Raw genomic sequence first — 19385 nt, 5'->3', positions numbered from 1 at the left:
AATGTCACTCCATCACAAACTACATTACCCATAATCCTTTGCCCGGACTCATCTTCACTCATTGTTTGCACCTGTGTCTCATCACCTCATTACCCCATTACCCCAGCCTATATAAACCATGTTCACTCTGTCATTCACTGCGAAATCTTGTTTGTCTATACTGCATTTCTGAGCATTCTCCCTGGTTTCGGATTTCGTGCCTGTTCCGTGGATTACCCGTTTGCCTGTCTCTCTTGTCAGACTGATCTCATGAAATGGCGTATGTATGACACGCCAATTCGTATGCCATTTTGGCGTGCTATCAAGATGCATAATCGCTTTTTAGCGTGTTTATCAACGCCGTTTCATTCTATCCCCCTACACTGCCCCTACCCCTAAACCTACCCATCACACACACACACACAGAGAAACACACACACTGCCCCTACCCCTAAACCTACCCATCACACACACACACACAGAGAAACACACACACTGCCCCTGCCCCTAAACCTACCAATCACAAGAAACATTCTGCATTTTTTCATTTTCAAAAAAACATAATTTAGGATGTTTATAAATCCATTTACATTCACGCGGAATCACACGGCGTAGACATAAACGCGGAATCACACGGCGTAGACATACATGCGGAGATGATGGTTCGTTTCAGCGTGTACATACACGCGGAATCACACGGCGTAGACATACACGCGGATAGCTCAAAATGCGTACAGATAACACGCCATTTGGCTTTAGAAAAAGTGGCGTGTATGTTCATGCAAAGTCATGATGTCATGTTGCTCTTGTCTTGTTTGCCTTATTAGACTGATTACGTGTTATGACCTCTTGCCTGTTTGATGACTACGAGTGTGGATTACCCTTTAATAAAGCTGCGTTTGGATCCTAAACCTGTCTCAGAGCAGTACGTTACAGAGTTAGTAATATACGCCAATAGGCGGTTGTACAACACGCGTATACTTTTCATTACACACACAGGGATGCGTAGCAGCACAAAAACATTTAAATATGAAAAATTTAAATGTAAAAGATTATTATTGTGCACATAAATATAAAAATGTCATAATGGATAATCATTGCATGTATCAGAATTAGCCTACCTATTTGCAGTAATGACGAGCAAGCAGGCATCATTGGACGAGCAGATCCGTTTCCTTGCTAGAGAAGCGTTCAGTTTTTCTGCATGCAAATTCCGCCATGTAAATAGCAAATCTGCCATGGTGCGAGCGCAACTGGCTTTTAAAGGGAATGAGAGATGAGACTCTGATTGGTTTAACGTACCATAACATACAGATATCTCCCTATTAAGAGAATAGGGACAACCCTTTTAGACCATACGCTGGGCATGTCGACTGTTTTTTCCGTCGTTAAAGTGATAGTTCACCCAAAAATGAAAATTAGCCCATAATTTACTCACCCTCAAGTCATCCTAGGTGTATATGACATTCTTCTTTCAGACGAATAAAATCGGAGTTATATTACAAAAGTCCAGGCTAATCCAAGCATTATAAACTGCAATAATAGTTGCTCTGTTTTTGAAGTCCATAAAAAATGCACCTGTCCTTCGAATAACGTGCTCCATGCGGCTCTGGGGTGTTAATAAAGGCCTTCTGAAGCGAATCGATGCGTTTGTGTAAGAAAAATATCCATATTTAAAACTTTATCAAGTAAAGTTCCAGCCGATCGCCTTCCATGGAAAGGTGTTGAAAGTTGAAAGTGAAACTCAAGATGCGTACGTGACATCATGAAGAGCGTACCTGGTCGCGTTAGTCTTTCGATCGGCAGGGGAACTTTCAACAATTTTTCCATAAATTGAACAGGGAAGGCGGTGGGCCGAAAGTTTACTTTATAAAGTTTTAAATATGGATATTTTTCTTACACAAACGCATTGATTTGCTTCAGAAGGCCTTTATTAACACCCCGGAGCCGCGTGGAGAATGTTATTTGATGGGCAGATGCACTTTTTATGGACTTCAAAAACAGAGCATCTATGAATCCAATTCTAATGCTTGGATTAGCCTGGACTTTTGTAATATAACTCAGATTTTATTCGTATTCATATACACCTAGGATGACTTAAGGGTGAGTAAATTATGGGCTAATTTTCATTTTTGGGTGAACTATCCCTTTAAACTAGCAAAAGTGTATTTGGTTCCCAAAGTGCATTTCATTTTCCACAGCACACCTAACAACATGTCGCGGCACACTAGTGTCTGTCTGTCTATCTATCTCAAATCACCAGGAATTTATCCAAGAACACATCCTGAAAAAATCCACTCACAACAGTTTTCTTTCACCCACTTATTTTCGAGTGGCATATTCATAAACGAATGCCACTTATACAACTGATGAGCAAATGGACTTAAATCTTAAAGTTTATAGAGAACCCTATACATCAAGCCAAGATTACCGAACAACAGTGGCGTGAAATTCTCATAAATCTAAAGCCATCGCATTAATAAGGGAAGCATTTGCAATAAACTCCAAAATACAGGCTGAGCACAGCCATCATAAACACTGCCGATGATCACATTAACTTGCTTTATTAATGGGACATTGAGTTTTGATCTGATTGGCCGTGCATCCCATTTATTTATGTAAATGATCAGCTCATGAGGGAAATGTGCCGTTCCACAGTTGAATGCTGAGATTATTAATGTATGACGTCCCAGATAACATCACGGAGAGACTTAATGCCCACTGTGTGCCTCGCGTAGCCAGCAGCGGAAACGGAATTAAACATGAACTAGGATGACAGGGAAACACTGGGCTGATTGGACACGACAGCATGCTTTGATAGTCTAATTCAGAAACATATTCAACTTTAAGCCAGGACAAAAACATGATAAACAAAGGAACAAATGCAGCTTGATAGATGCAATACATGCAGTGCACCACACAATCTAAAGGTGAAACCATTTCCGAGGCCGGCTAGATAAACGGCTAAGACGATAAGCCAGAGGAAGGCCGTTTAAAGGCACTCAAGAGCGCTGTAATCTGTTCTCACAGACACATGAATTCTTGTTTTGCCCTTGGCGTGTGGTCGTATCACAATTGAAGTCATTGCAGAACAAACGCTTGCATTTATATCTGAGATTTCCCTGCCTCCTCTGTATGTTTAAAGTGTCTGCGCAGCCCAGTGCATCTAATCCCGTGTAAGATTTACTCATCTCACTTCTGTAGATCAATGTGTGTCTGAAACAGAAGCAGTTAAAGAATTGCAGCTCTAATCCAGTCTGGGAGATTAAAACAACTCCATCGTAACAATTAGATGCCTTAACTGTTGGTCGGAGTATTAACTTTGATCCTGCACTGCCTTTTAGCTTATAGAGAGTTCAGTCTTGTACATTTCACCTGTTTTTCGATCACGTATAGAGCTTATCTACGCTAGCTCTCGCATTTAATACCTGACCTATTTATGATTTTTTTCGGATATCTTCAAATGAGATAACGCTAATGAAGATTTCTTCCGCATCACAACAGATTTGCTAAACAGATTCTTGAGGACTCTCTTGTTATTTTGCGCTAATTTCAGCTGTGAAATGTTTTTCTGGCAAGGCCGAGAGCGTGTGATTAGAATGTTATTAAATGCTTTTATGTCAGTGCTATTGAACTGACTGCCAAAGGAGACAGTGTGTGCCTTTGGCGTCTCAATCTGCCAGCACAGAACACACAGCCCACGGTTTCAAGTGAATGCGGAGCACTTGGAAAACAGCAGCGGCATCGTGATCTGTGCCTCTGTTTCTTACGATTTCAAAGTTTAATGCGGCAAACAATAATTATTCTTAGAGTAACATTTCCTAAACCTTTACAAGTCTTGGAAGACCACTTTGCAATGCTATTATAATACTGATCTATAGACTCTTACACTGCTGTCGGTATACTGTTTTTAATAAGGTGCGCTGTATTTTTAATATTGCAAACAATGTGAATGATACCTCAAATAATGTTGCTTGTTGAGAAGAGGTATGCCATTACTTTTTTATGTGCTTTTTTAATGATTTTTGCCTGGCGGACAATAAAGGTAAAACAAATCCTTAGACTGGAGGAGGAACTGGAGTCATATGAAACAAGGATATCAGACACTTAAGGAAATATATAGGGAAAAATAAAATAAAACGTATTTTGGTTGCACTTTATTTAACATTATGTGCACTTACGTGTACTAACAGTGTTCTTACCTAAGAAAGTACTGGGTAATATAAGGCAACTACATGGGTTAAGGTTAGGTTCAGGGTTAGTAGTTATTACATAGTTAATATAATCACTATAATAAATACACTGTAGGTACACGTGGAACAGTACTGTAAAATAAAGTGCTATCCTTATTTATATAATACAAAATTATAAAAGAACAAATAGAAAATACGAAAAAATAGCAACTGCCCATAAACACAATATTAAGGGAATTATAGGAAAAATCAATTCATATTTTAACAAAAGAAAAAATGATAAAAGAAAAAAATAAACATATGTTAAAATTTTATTTTAAAATTGTCAAAACTATCAACCACCTAGCCACAACCCAGGAATGTCCTAGAAATAAAACAAAAAAACAACCTGGCAACCACCCACAACACTTTAGAATCATAAGTGGTGAGTTCTACACGGAAAACGAAAAAATCTAGCTTAGTATCATATATTATATTTGTCCTAAACATCAAATAAAAAAAAAAACTAGGCTTAAAACAAACCTACTGATCACAAATCACATACCCCACCCCCACCCCCCACAAAATTCATAAAAAAGCAGCAAAGCTGGCATCCACTTCCACTCTTCACAGGAAATGAAAGCTTTCATATCACATGATAAAGCGATAATGAGACTTGGCTAAGTTTTATTAGAAATCAATCACTGTCAAATTGAAAATGAATCCATTTCATAAGCAGAAAAATATCAGTGTGTGTGTATGTGTGTGCATGTGTGTGTGTGTGTACTAAGGAATGCTGACCACACAACTGTGCACAGTTTTAAACTCTTGTGCTTTTGAGTGCGTCCATGTATTATAACAAATAAGTGAACAAATATGTGAACAAGCAGTAATCTATGAGAGGCCATTCAAAACATATTTCAAACTTTCCTTTCACACACACCTTCAAACTCTCTCTCATACACTATCAAAGCTTTCACAAACACACACACACACACATACACACACACACTATCAAACTCTCTCATATACACAACCAAACTCATTCACACATGCACTATCAAACACTCACGCTTTTTGGTCATGTCCGACTCATAAAGAACTGATGAGCCGGTTCAACTACTGTCAAAGTTTTAGGAGGATTATCAAGGACATTTTGTGTGTTGTGATGTTAATGGCCGTGGCAGAATAAAACATTTATAAACCTACAGATTTTTGTTTCTGTAAAAATATTTGCAAACAAAAGTCTTGAGACTTAAAGCATTTTAGTAGTATAGGCATTTTATTAAACAATGTTACTAATACAACTTATTAGTGTACATATTGGCTTTCCAGTTTTCTTCAGTGGATTCTATTGCTGTGATGGACATTTGAAGAAATAAGATTTTCATTAATTTATGTATCAACAACAATAATGATGAGCTAGTGTGTCAAAGAACCTTTTCGAAATAAACAATTCAAACCTTAAGTCTAAAGTCAGCTTTTCGGCCGGTTGAAACAAACCGTCCGAAAGAAGCAGTTCACGGAAAATAATCGGACTTCCCATCACTAATCACTCAGGAGAGAGTCTGATAGTGCGTGCGAGAGATTTTAATAATGTGCGCGAGAGGACCATTATTGTTTATGTGCGTGTGTGAATGAATTTGGTAGTTTGCCCGAGAGAGTTTCATAATGTGTTTGTGAAAGGTTTGATAGTGTGTGAGAGACAATATCATTGTGCATTAGAGTCTGATGGTGTGTGTATAAGTAAAGTTTGAAATATGTCTTGAATGGCATCTCACAGTAATCCATCATCCATTTAGGATTTCACCCACTTCTGAGGGTCGGTTTACTATTATAAACCCATTACATCTCAGTGTGTGCGTCTGTGTGCATTTGACGCGGCCATGCAGAGTGTAAGTGGAACATCGAAGAGACATCTCCTGAGAAACAATACTGCTTTCTCTTCTGTGAACCTCCGCAGGGCACTGCAAGAGTCCAGCACTCTGAATTTGGGAGGCAAAGAGAGAAGGAGGGAATCAGCTTTTTTCCTCCACCTCTCTTCCGCCGTCGAGAGCCTCTTTTCATGGGGAGCAGCTTGAGTCCTCACAAAGACATGACAGGCCAGTGTGTCCATCTAGAGGCTCAGCCAGGAGAAATCTGCCTGTGCAAGCGTGTATAGATGTCTGTGTGTGCGTGTGTGAGTTTGTGTGTGTTCTACTGAAAACAGAAAGTTAGTGCTGCCATGGCTTTGGGCAAAACTTTCTTTCTCAGACAAAATAAAGCCAACTAACAATGTGAGAAATGTCTGACTGTTTTGTTCACTGCCATCTCTTTTTAAACAAATTGTTTATCCTAAAATAAATATTTTTACTCATCCTCATGTCATTTGAAACCCATAAGAATGTTTTTATTCCATGAGACACTAAAGATTTTTAACAAAATTATCCTTCAGAAATCATTATAATGCTGATTTGGAAAACGTGATACATTTTTTTTCCAGGATTTTTTGATGAAAGTTTAAAAGAAAGGCATTTATATGAAAGGAAATTGTAACATTATAAAAGTTACGTTTGATCAATTTAATGTCCTTGCTGAACAAAAGTATTAATTTCTCTTTTTTTTAAGTTCTTTCTTACACAAACATTGAATATATACATATTCATAAAACGCCATGTTTTGCTGCCATTGTTGATAGACAAATACCGTTTGTGATTTTACTTTCGCCCACCCTGGGATGCCAATTATTGCCAATAATTATGTAGTGATTGGCACTCACGTCACCGTTGACGTCATAATTTTTGGATCACACGTCACTTGTGTGGTTATGAGTACATCAGATGACCACGGGATTGGTACCAGGGGTCTTTTTCCTGCCTTCTTAGAGGTGTCTGGCTGTTGTCCTCCCTTACAAAAGAGAAGTTTATTCAAGTGTGCAATAAGTATACTTCTTTTAAACAAAAAAATAAGAAAGTATACTTTCAGTCTACTTTTTATGTACTTCTCAAAAATATACTTAAAATTACACTTAAGTACTTGACATATACTGACAAAAGGATATTTGGCCTATACTTGTACTCCATCTTTTGATAGAGACTTAAGCGGAAAAACGAATATTTCATGTGCGTAGAGTTCACGTCAAAACCATTCACATCAGCCGCGACACGAGTTTGCGACGTCTGTGACGTTTCAGAGCTCGGCGACAGCTGAGAAAACACGGACACTTCATCATTCAGTTAAGAGAAGCTTTTCATTTGATTTAAAAGACCGAAAAGAAGGTTTTGGGTGCATCCAGTTTTAAAGAACAGAGAGTCTGAAGGGGAGTATGCTAATTGTACATGAGCTAAAACTTTATCATGGCCGGTTTCTTACTTTACGACTTACTTTCAAATGTCCGTGGGACAATTTGAGGAGCTCCTCCAGAGACAGTGGCAGCGCATCTGACAAGACAAAAGCACACTTAAGGAACCAATCGATCCGGAGCAGCTGTTTCCAGCTATGTTTACAGTTGAGTCACAATGTAAAAATTACTAGTTCCGTCAGTACTTAAATTAAAGTACTGACGGAAACACATTCACTTTCTAGTCGCGGACACGATTTGGTTAGAAAAAAATCTACGAGTTTTAACTCAAAAGGTTATGATATCATTGTCTGTAGCCTACAGTGGGCAAACACAGCTGCAGCTGTACAGCTGTAAACACAACTACAGCTGTAATCTCGTGAGAAATGTGATACCTGGCTTAAATGTTAAATGTTGATTGAATAGCTAATGACATCAACTGGACATTTCATGACCTTTGTTTCCTTGTATGTGATTGGTTTAAGCCTTTTCTGTCGCTGCGAGTGTTACATTTTTTTTTTACATCGAAACGGAAAAAATAAACATTGTTTATTCGCCGCAGCACATTCGCGTTCGGTGTGGAAGCACTCATTACACAAACAGCTGATCAAAAACTAAAACCATTACCATTACATTCAAAAATCGCGTCCAGTGTGAAAGGACCTTAAAAAGTGTGATTAAGTATTCTAAGTATACTTGGCTTGTATTGTGTTTCCTCTTTTGATTGAGGAGCCTATTAAATATTTTTTCAAACTTTTACATACTGTCTTATAAACTTACATTATTTGAAAATATTGATTTATAAAGAAAATATATGTTCTTAATTCTGAGTATTTGAATTGTTGTGTAGTCCACTGGTAGTGTACATAGGAATTTACTTCCAATCTCCTTAACTCTTTCCCCGCCATTGACAGGATTTTCCTGCAATCCATGTTTTCAATGTTATACAGTAGGGGGTACTATTACGCATCTTCTAGAGGAGTACAGAATCTCCAAAATATCAAAACAAACACAGGCGAAGCAACAGAAAAAAGCGATAGAAGCATGTCTTATGCTCATAAAATAACGCAATCTTCAAACATTAAACAACATATAAATCAAAACTGCCTAACGTTACTGAATGAAATGTCGAACCAGGATGAGGTTAAGGACTGTGCAAGCTTTGGGGGTGTTGATGGACACAATCTACTCCATCTATGTTTTGATCGTCGTTCTGAATCCGATCGGGATTAGTCTTTGGCGATTTTCTCAGCTTTTTGTTCAAAATGTTGCCTTTTTTATGAAACATACAGTACCAACATTCAAATGTTGATTAAAAAAAAGAATGCATGAAGCTAGAATAAAATTGTATTTATTTTGTTGTTGTTGTTTAAAAGAGACTATATACTTCCTTTTAATATATGGCATGTTCAGATATTCATACAACTAAATATTCTGGGGGCCATGAAAGTTTTGTGAAAATTAGCAAAAATGCTGGCACTGGCTGGCAACTTTTTTTTAAAGCGCTGGCGGGGAAAGAGTTAAAAGGTATATTTCAAGTATAAAAACCAATGCCTAAATAGGAACATAGTATACTGTAAGTGCAAAAATGTAAAAATTGCTAAGTCCCCAGAGTGTGTATATGACGTTTTAGCTCAAAATACCCCACAGATCATTATTTATAGCATGTTAAAATTGAGGGTGAGCAAAAACGCGCCATTTTTGTGTGTGTAAATTTAAATTAGCTGCTGCTCCTGGCCCCCTTTTAAGAAGAGGGCGGAGCTTCTAGTGATGGGAAGTCCGGTTCTTTACGTCCTCATGTAATGACGCCAAGCTTCATCAATTCTCTCAGCACAACATGTCTCAGTTCAGTGAACTGTTGGAGTTACTAGAGTAACATGTACTGTATTTAAGGATATTGGTTTATTTCTAGTCGGAGGAACTGTTACTCATGTCAGAAAGTTAGTACCTTTAGTAACTTGTGGATCAGCACTGACTCGAGACGCAAACTGTTTAGAACGATTCAGTCCGATTTGGTGAACTGGTTTGATCGGTTCACTAAAAAGAAAGGTTCGAAAGAATGTTCTGTTCACGAACCAGACATCACTAGGAGCTTCAAGAGCTCGAAAAGGTCAGAAACTATTCAGCCTTTTATGTTCATACCGGAGTTGGACAATGATGGAGAGACTCACTAAGAAGTGGCAACAGGATGTTTCTGAATGGTTAGTTGATGGATATATGTAGCTGATGTGGAGTTGGAGTGGAGAATTCATTGATTAGCAATGCATGTTCTGTCATGGTAATCTATAAATCACTCGTGTTGGAATGTTGGAATATGCCTTCAGAGCCAGAGAATATATGCTGCATGAAAATATAACAGCATAGTTTGGTTAACCTACGGTTATAACCAGTGTTCGAATTGAGGGGGGGCTGGGGGGTCCCGGACCTCTCATAAGCATTAAGGTTATACATTAAAACTACAATACTAGAAACATAATATATAATGTAATATATAACAATTAAAACTGCTGCTCCTAATATCATAAGAAACTACTCCAAATTAGATTTTCATCTGAAAAACACGCTCAAGTGCGCCCAAGAATTGATGCAATTTGAACACTGGTTATAACTTACTAGGGCTGTCAAAATGGCTGAAAAACTAAATTCGAAATTATTTCTTAAATATTAGCAATATTCTAATTCTAAAGGCAATACTTAATGTTAGAGGGAAAAAGTACTGTATTGTCTCCTATGCCCACAAGAGGCCGCAAGCAAGCGCAACAAGCATCGCATCTTTTATTGAAATGAAATGACATTCACTTTTTAAAGTGCATTAACTTTTCAAACAAGTGTTATTAAAGGGGTGGTAAACCATGATTTCACTTTTCTAACTTTAGCTAGTGTGTAATGTTGCTGTTTGAGCATAAACAACATCTGCAAAGTTACAACGTTCAAAGTTTAAAGCAAAGGGAGATATTTGCTTTTAAAGATATCAATTTTTAAGGACTACAGCAAACGGCCGGTAGGCAACTACAGACATTCCTCCAGGGTTGCTGACATCACCAGCCCCAATATTTACATAAACCCCTCCTCCGAGAATATTAAATAAGGGGGGGGCGAGGCCATTTTGTTTCGGCTGGAGTGTTGTTGCTGCAATGCCGACAACACGCTGTTATTTTCATCCGGATTGCATCCATTTTGTTCAGCCTTCCTAGGGACGGGGTGCGTTGCAGTGCGTTTAACATACAACATGTTATATGCATGTGTGTATGAGACAGCGGGGAACAGGTCGCATTTGCAGCAGATATAGGTATGCTGTCCATCATAAATCAAAGCACGAGACTGACAGGCGTCGGAGGAGAAGACCGGAAAATGTGACATAATGGACAATATTCGTCTGTATTTGCAATACACGAGCCGCGGTTCAGCTGCGCGAGACAAACACTGCCAGTGTGAATGCACACGGGCGCGCGGCTCCCGCTGCACATCTCACGGAGGAAAGCTTCCACAATCTTCACGAGTTCAATGAAGGATTCGCACAATGGCTTGTCCTGAAAGACGGGACCTGTAAGTATGATTTATTTTTCGTCGATGTGTTTTCCTGTAATAGTTCGTTTTGTTAATTGTACGTTGTAGCAAGGAAGTAAACGAATTACAACGCTGTTTGGCTCTGCAAACCAGTCTGTTAAATGCTCATTCATACTTAACGTTATCCAACAAACACCTAACGTTACAAACTTTTTTTTAAATCTCAACAGCGAACTTGGCATTAGTGTAAATTATTCTTTGATAAGAGCTTTTATGTATTGTTTATCTACAGGCATGCTAAACATGGTTCTGTGTTTGATTTGACTAATACTAAAGCCAATGTTTAGTGTTTGTTTTGGGTTAATAGTTCTTGCAACAGATATTGGCTATAATCGTTCTAAAAATATAAAAGTAACAGTGCCATTCAGTAGCGATCACTATAGATCCGCAGTCTTTACTCTTGAGGACTGAACAGGTTCTGCTCGATCATCTTCACTAAAATGTTCTGGGTCTGATTCGGGCTCAGATTGGTATGGTTTTATTGACGCCATTGTTTCTAATACTACCCAAAGCACAGTCTACCGGTAAAGGTAAGGGGCGTGACGTTTCCGACAAACATGCACTAGGCGGTTAGCGAATCACAACACACTGGGCCAGCTAACCAATCTGAGCCCATTGCGTATTTTTGAGGGACTGGCTTCATACAACCCGGAAACCATCAGACCGTTTTTACAAGGAGGGACAGAGCAGTGTAGAATAAAGGTAAAATATATGAAAAATAATGCAATTTTTTAAAAACGAAGCATGAACACGTTACAGTGCACCCCACAAACACAATCAAGCCTTCGAAAGAATGTGTTTTACCACCCCTTTAAATAAAATATAATTTCATTAATGAGCATGTAAGGAAATTTAGGTAACAAAAGTGCATAAAACTGCAAGTGCATCAGTAACCTGAGAAAACATGCTTCAACGTAATGTGAACACAACACAAAATAGCAAACTGACATTCAGAAACAATCCTTTCCAGTCAACTTGACCTGCAGCGAGTGCTGAGCGTTTTTTTGCTGAGGTATGGTCAAGTATGCCTTTGCCAGCTGCGCAATATGTGGAAACATACCGCAGGATTTTTGCCACCAACTGAGAGGATTTTCGTCAGCAGGTAGCGTATCTTCTTTTTCATTTATATCCATTGCATGCTCCAAAGACCTGATTGCCTTCTTCTGCACTGCTCTGTGTCTGTATACGCCATCGAACAGGTTGCCCATTTTCTCTCTGACTCCAAGTCCTCACTTTTTTCTGCCTTTTTCAAATTAACAACACAGCCGCACCACGCTGTACTGGATAAACAAACCGCGTCAGTTACGTCATCGTCATGTCTCACGCGCCTCTACCAAAAATTCGAATGCACGGTTTTTGCATTCGAATGTGCTTTTTTTTTGTAAATTCGACGAATATTGTAAATTCACATTTTTATTTGACAGCCCTATAACTTACCTAGTCATCTTCTCAACATGGCCTCACCCCCTTTGTTGCGTTTTGCCGGGGGCAGGGTTTATGTTAAAGGGGCTATATGCAACTTTTTCCCCAAAATAAACGTAACAATAGCCTTTTTATTTTACCATTTATGACTCAAACATCTCCTGATGAGCATACTGACACCTTGTCCGCTCACAGTGGGTGCACCTATAAGCCTGTATCCTATTTTTCCTATTTTCTGGCGGGTCGTTTTTTTCCCACGCTGTCTGCGGATGTGACGTCACCACCGCTGCGAGAGCGAGCAGAAAAGGGCAGTTCTGTTTTTTGGCCACAGGTGTCAGTCGCGAGTTTAAATTTCTGAAAAACGCATATAGCCCCTTTAATTGTAGGGTTTGTGAAGTCACTAACCTGGGAAGAAGCTTGTTGTAGTCCCTACAAGCCGTTTAGTCTTTATAAAGCAATTTCTTTCAAATAAAATATCTCCTTTTGCTTTGAACTTTGAGCGTTGTAACTTTGCAGATGTTGTTTATGTTCAAACAGCAACACTACACACTAACTAAAGTTAAAAAAAGTGAAATACTTAAAAGTATACTTTTATACACTAAAAAGTGTTCCAATTTATTCCCAAGTAATATCGAAACAGTACACTTTGAAGTATACTTCTAGTACATTGATATTACATAAAGTAAAGTATATTTAAAAAATATAATTAAGTATATTTAATAAAATGTACTTTTATTTTTTGTAAGGGCTAGCATCTTTATCTAATGGCGTTGGACAGTTTGTGTTAGTCCACCAAGATCCAATCAAAATGTAGCAAACCTTTGTCCACTGTTACGGACAGAGAGGGGCTCAGCCATAAACTGGGCCCTGGAATGTGCTGTTTACCACAAATAGATCACCTCAAAATTTTAATTCATACTATCTATGCACTCTCATGTCATTTGAAACACAAAAGATATTTAGCACAGGTTCAGGCTGATCTTTTCCAGACATCTGTCAAACTCAAAAAATGATGTACCATAAGGTATCATAAGATTAGGTTGTATGAAATGTAAGACTAAATATGAAGCCATTATAGCTTTCAAATGCATTTGCATTTGTGCATATTAAAACATGGTACAGAAAGCTCAATATCACTAACAATGGCTAACACCATTGATTCTTACATAACAGAATTCTGAACAACATAAGGTTGAGTGAACTATTTCTTTAAATTATTCTTTGGATCACAGCAGGACAGCAGCACAGTATTTGCACAGTTTCAGTAAATAAAAACACGCACACATACTAACAAATGCAGAAAGGCTCAATGGAGCAAATAGTGAGCTATTTACAGACAATCCTTTTTCCAAACCCGATCCCTCCACATCAGAACATGGACAACCAAAACAACGACATAACATCACATGTGAAAGTTTAGCTAAATAGCTGCTGCACTCTTGAACTGTACATTGCTAACTCTCGGAGAGTACAATGCCAAAATTATGTTTACACCACAGACTGGCTTGGCACGTCTTAATTTGGATGCCATCCGACTGATAAAGATGCCCGGAGATTTCCTAATACCTGAATCCGTAACAGCAGGGCTCGTAATGACATAAAGAGGAGAGAACAAGCCAAGCTGGAGCCAGATAAGGAATACTCAAATGACTCCGTTCCCAGCTCCAGATCAGTAGAGAGCCTTTTCAAAGGGGAACAAGTCGAAACTTTTAACTAAAGAGTGAGTGAGCTGACCCCTTTTCCCTTGCAGGAGAGATAAAGAAAAAGGAGAGAATATGAAACGTTGGCCGGCATAGATATTGGAGGGTGAGGTGTATAGTAATTAGCCCATTTAATTAGCCGTCTGCGTCGGACTGTGCAACTGTCCCAAATGACAGTAAGCGGCAGTGATGCTAAAGACGACCGCAGAGTGGACATCTGAAACCATGAGAACAGCACCACACGCTTTCTGACTCTCACATACAAGGACACACGCACCCTTGCTGAGAATGAGCCATCCAAAAAGAGCTCATCAGCTCAGCCATATGCTTTACCACACACACTTTAACACTTCTTTGGTCATGACTCCAATTTGTAGCACACACACAGAAACAAACATAGTCAAGACTGAAACTATAAATATGTCTTGTACCATTTTAAAAGTAACATCTTGTGATGTCCATGTTTGAATCATATAAAATACTTCATCATATTCATCACATTCCACGAAAAGGGTGCGATTAATCACAATTAAAAATGTTAATCTATGAACAGCCCTAATATTTACACAAACACATACACTACCGTTCAAAGGTTTGGGGTGCATAAGATGTTTTACTTGTTTGATAGAAGTCTATTATGCTAAACAAAACTGTAATACTGTGAAAAATAATTTTAAAATATGTTTAAAATTGTGTATTTTAATATTGTCACACACACACTGTTTGGACTTTGTTTTCAGTTTGCACCGCTTCCCTTAGTTTTTTGTCATGGTCCATGGTTCAGCTGTGTTCACCCGTTATCACTAGTATTTAAGTTCTCTCTGTTTCTGTTCAGTTTGTCTTGCCTCATTTACGCTTTGTAGAAGATAGTGTTCCTGAGATTTATATTAAAATACTTCTGATTCTTCATCATCGTCTTTGTGTTAATTTGTGCTAGAACCCGTGACAAATTTATAAAATAATTGAATATAAACTAATAATTTGTATTAATATATGATATATAAAAACCAATACAATTAGTATAATATAAAAGCTGAATTTTCAGCAGTCATTACTCTAGTCTTCGTGTCAAATGATCCTTCAGAAATCATAGTAATATGCTAATTTGCTGCTCAAAAGACAAGAGACATTATAAATGTAAATATCTATTCATAGGGTACAACAGAGCTAAAGGCATACAGGGGTAAAAGGAGCATTTTACTGTATTCTCTTTTAAACCACTAGATGGCACAAAATTCACCTCAGCACTTTTCTCAAAGGGTAACTTCAGTGATTTAGCATTAAGCTTTGTATCAGTAGAAACCCGGTAGTATATTCGAATGATGGTACTTTTCCCCCTCATATCCCCCTGAGATGAGATAATTATGCATTTTATTTCTGGTAAAAAAATCCTCCGATGACGCAAATATCGTCGTTTTGCGTCATCTGAGGATTTTTGGCCAGAGCCTAGAGACTACAGGAGCTAGTTCTGCATGTTTTCAACCCGCCCACAGGGGAGGGATCTCACTCACAGAATATAAATGCACACGCTTGCTGCCGCTCGGCTCTGGGCATTCATAACGGAGCAGTACGGAGCAAAGTGAGTGTTTCAACTTTTCAATGAATTCCTATTAGGGCTGTCACTTTTTATTCGATATTCGAATATGCATTCGAACATGACAGGAAATATCCTTAATCGAACTATAAATAAACTATCCGGTTTTTAAAGTGTCATGCAGAGTTTTGCACGGGTGCGGGTACCCCGCGAATATTGCTGAAACGGGTGAAAAACATCCTAACCGTGTCGGATACGGGTGCGGGTCGGGTCGGACAAGGAAGAACACGAGTCTAAACACGGGTTTTAAACAGTCACATGCAAACGAATATATATATAAAATATATGCATGTATATTGTAGATGTACAAAATCATCTACAATACATATGCCTTGCCTGTATTTCAAGATGATAAAATCATTTCAAATCCATATTAGTTTATTTGTGCCCTCCCAGGAGAATCACAACCGCTCGTCGAGATGGATCCTGAGGAGTTGAAGAAAAGATAGCCGCAAATGTGGAAGTTCATCGCTGAGGAAGCACGCATATAACTGTGGTAACAAACCAAGCACACGCAGTTCTATCGAACAGTATTTTTGTTATGTTTCCTGAGTTTGGTCTCTTAATAACACTTAGTAAGCCACGTTAAGCGTTTTCTTATAGCCTAATGGTTTTCTATGGGAGAAAAACGGGGCTGGTAGATATTCGAATACATTGCTTGATATTTGATATCCGTTCGAATTAGATTTTTCTCAAAAATGACAGCCCTAATTCCTATGAAAGTTAAGCTTCCACATGCGATCTGATAATGCGCCAGACTGGACACGTGCCGAGAATGACAGCCACGTTTACCTCAGCTCTGCTCACGTGATGAATGAGATCTGACTCCTGCTGCGTTTGTGTCGTGACTTTCGTTCGGCTCACTCACACTTTATTGAAAAGACACGTTCAGTTTTTAATTGTAGTGTCTGTTCTCTAACTGAACAAAATTATTTTATTACTATGAATATCAAAACAACGGTGGGGCAGTGCCGCGGTGGGCAAAGGATAACCAATAGCCTCGGGAGTGGCCTCGTAGGGCAGCAAAAAGCAAGTGCATTCTGGGAGTTGTTGTCTTTCATCCACATGAGACAAAAATACATTTTCTGTCTTTTCTCAGTCTAGAAGGCACCAAATTCAAAAATAATTTCACATTTCTACTACATAAATGACACAGTTTAGTGCCCCTTTAACATCCGCTTTTGTGGAAATGTGGCTGATCCTTAATGCAATTGTGGACAGCATCAATTGCTTGTTAATTGGCCAGAGGAGAACTGGCACCCCGACTGAGCCTGGTTTCTCCCAAGGTTTATTTTTCTCCATTAGGTCACCTGATGGGGTTTTGTTTTCCTTGCCACTGTTGTCTCTGGCTTGGCCTGCTCAGTTGGGGGACACTACATTTTTCTAAATTTTTCAACTAAATATCCAAATAAATCTAATTATTAAACTAAATGAACCATATAAACTAAATTACTGATCTAATTACTGATCTAAAGCCCACATGGTCACTGTATGATAATTGAAATTAACTGATGACATAACCGTTTTCTCCAGAATGGCTATACGGCTGAATAAAATTGTTGCATTATTTTCCTGTTTTAACACTGTAAAGCTGCTTTGAAACAATTTGCATTGTTAAACGCGCTATATAAATAAGGTTGACTTGACTTGACTTGACTTGACAGCAACGCAAAGTTGATTATGCGGTAATAGAGTGGTGCTGGTATGATGTAAATTTGTAGGCCAAAACGCGGAAACGAGATAGCATTTTAGCACTTCTGGTTCCATCATCCCAAAGTCAATGGGTATTTGGAATGGGTTTTTTGTTAAATTAACATAAGACACTTTCATGTTTTATTCTACGACATAAAATACATCAGTATTACCCCACTTGTGATTATCTTAAGCTGTTACTTGTATTGAAAAAGGCGGTTGCTAACAAGTGGCTAAATGGGACTACAGAGGCTGTTGGGGACATTAAACATGATCACGTGTTTATTGCTAGTTTCAGCCCGACACAGTTATAATTTTCACGTCCTGCACCACATTGTTTAAATGTACAAATCTGTGCGCCCATGGGTGTGCTGGTCTGAAAATGAGGTGTATTCAGGCGCATTGTTGGCATGTTGCTATTTTGAGGTAACTAAAAACGACTGCGCCATTGACCAACTGAAACCTGGTCTAAAGTCAGTAGCGCACCACGACCCTAAGTGCGCTTTAGACCATGCGCTTACCATGCGCTTAGATCGTTAAAACAGGGCCCTTCGTGTTTTTTTTTAAATGTTGTAGATTTATGTAGCAAATGAGGATCGATAAAATGATTGACTATTTTGAGACAAAGGTCTTGTTAGTGATTTTCAGATTTGTTCAAGGTAAATAAAGCATCAGTTTTTCAAAAATGGAAGTATATGTAAAAGTATGGTATTTGGGGTAAAAGGCACCCCTGCTGTTGGGGCTAAAAGGCACAGTAATTAACATGATACTAAATAACTGGCTGACATCATGATATGGTCAGATTCAGATGGTAAATATCACATATCAATATGGGTGTCCACTTTGAGAAAATCACCTATTATTTATAATGAAACCATTACATTTAAAAAATATTATATTTGTAATATCATACAATAAAATAGATTTATTTGTTACTACCGTAACACTATTATGGGATCTCATTCAATGCTTTCTGAATTTTTAATTATTTTAATAATTTTGTTTGGGTATTTTTAAACTTAGCATATTTTAATGACAGTTTTTGAACAAAAATGTATCCTTTTATTTATCAAAATAAACCAAAAATAATGGTTGTTTTGAAGAAGTATTTACTTTGTATTTTTAAAAGCATATTATATTAGCTAAAGTATTTGTATAAACAGTTTGTGCCTTTTGCCCCATGCTGGTGAGCCTTTTACCCCGTGTGTGGGGTAAAAAGCCCATCTTGCCACCTTATACATGAATAAGATTTAAAACACACAATCCACTTTTATGATTTATTTTCACATAAAATAATTGCTCCATCAATGTTCAATAAAAATATATATTTTCTGCAACTGTACACTTTGGGAGCAGTGCCTTTAGCCCAGTTGTGCCCTATATACTGAATATATTATATGATTTTATGTGAATAGATATGATTCAGGAACAAAAAAAAGTCTTGCGGCTGGAGAGTGAAAAAGAGTCTTTCTGACCCGAGGGAAGCCAGATGAAATGAATGTGACTGTGTTACAATGAGATAGATCGCATCATAAATGTTAGATCATTTTTTATCAAATCTCACAATTAAATATTAAAAGGATTGTTAATGAACTGTGCTCTCCCCTGTTCTCAGCCCAGAACACTTTTCAACACTTCTGACAGACAGCGAGACACCGTGGCACAATAGAGCGGCCCGCAATAATCCTGGCTACAAACCGCTTGCTAAATCTCCCTAACTATGTCAACCTTCGTTATCCTCATATTTTTTGCAAGTGTGAGGACCGCCATTGGTAAACTCCAACAAATCTTTATGTTTGCAAAGTTGAATGAGAAGTTTCAGTTATTTCAGGCAGAGCTTTAAGTTTATATTATAAAATATGTCAGCAGCTCTTTTTGTTGCTAACAAAGGCTCGGTAGAGGAGCTGAAAAGAGTCTAGAAGCTTCTTCTCCTGTGTGAC

The 19385-nt window shown here is 38.2% G+C and overlaps 1 protein-coding gene across 1 annotated transcript in view; it reads left to right on the top strand.

Annotated features, from left to right (window-relative positions):
- The window catches only part of LOC307132018 (zinc finger BED domain-containing protein 5-like), a gene marked incomplete at both ends in the record, with an annotated part of 21687 nt that extends 15375 nt beyond the window's left edge, over positions 1 to 6312 (top strand). Inside the window, one exon of the mRNA XM_079826152.1 lies at positions 6115 to 6312. Within this exon, the coding sequence (XP_079682278.1) occupies positions 6115 to 6312 (198 nt within the window). The remainder of the gene's footprint in view (positions 1 to 6114) is intronic.
- Positions 6313 to 19385: the final 13073 nt, after the last annotated feature.

Source organism: Gobio gobio, assembly GCF_949357685.1.
Source record: "Gobio gobio genome assembly, chromosome: 9".
Lineage (NCBI taxonomy): Eukaryota > Metazoa > Chordata > Actinopteri > Cypriniformes > Gobionidae > Gobio > Gobio gobio.
The sequence above is the reverse complement of the archived record's forward strand: the minus strand, read 5'-3'. Positions and strand labels throughout refer to the sequence as shown.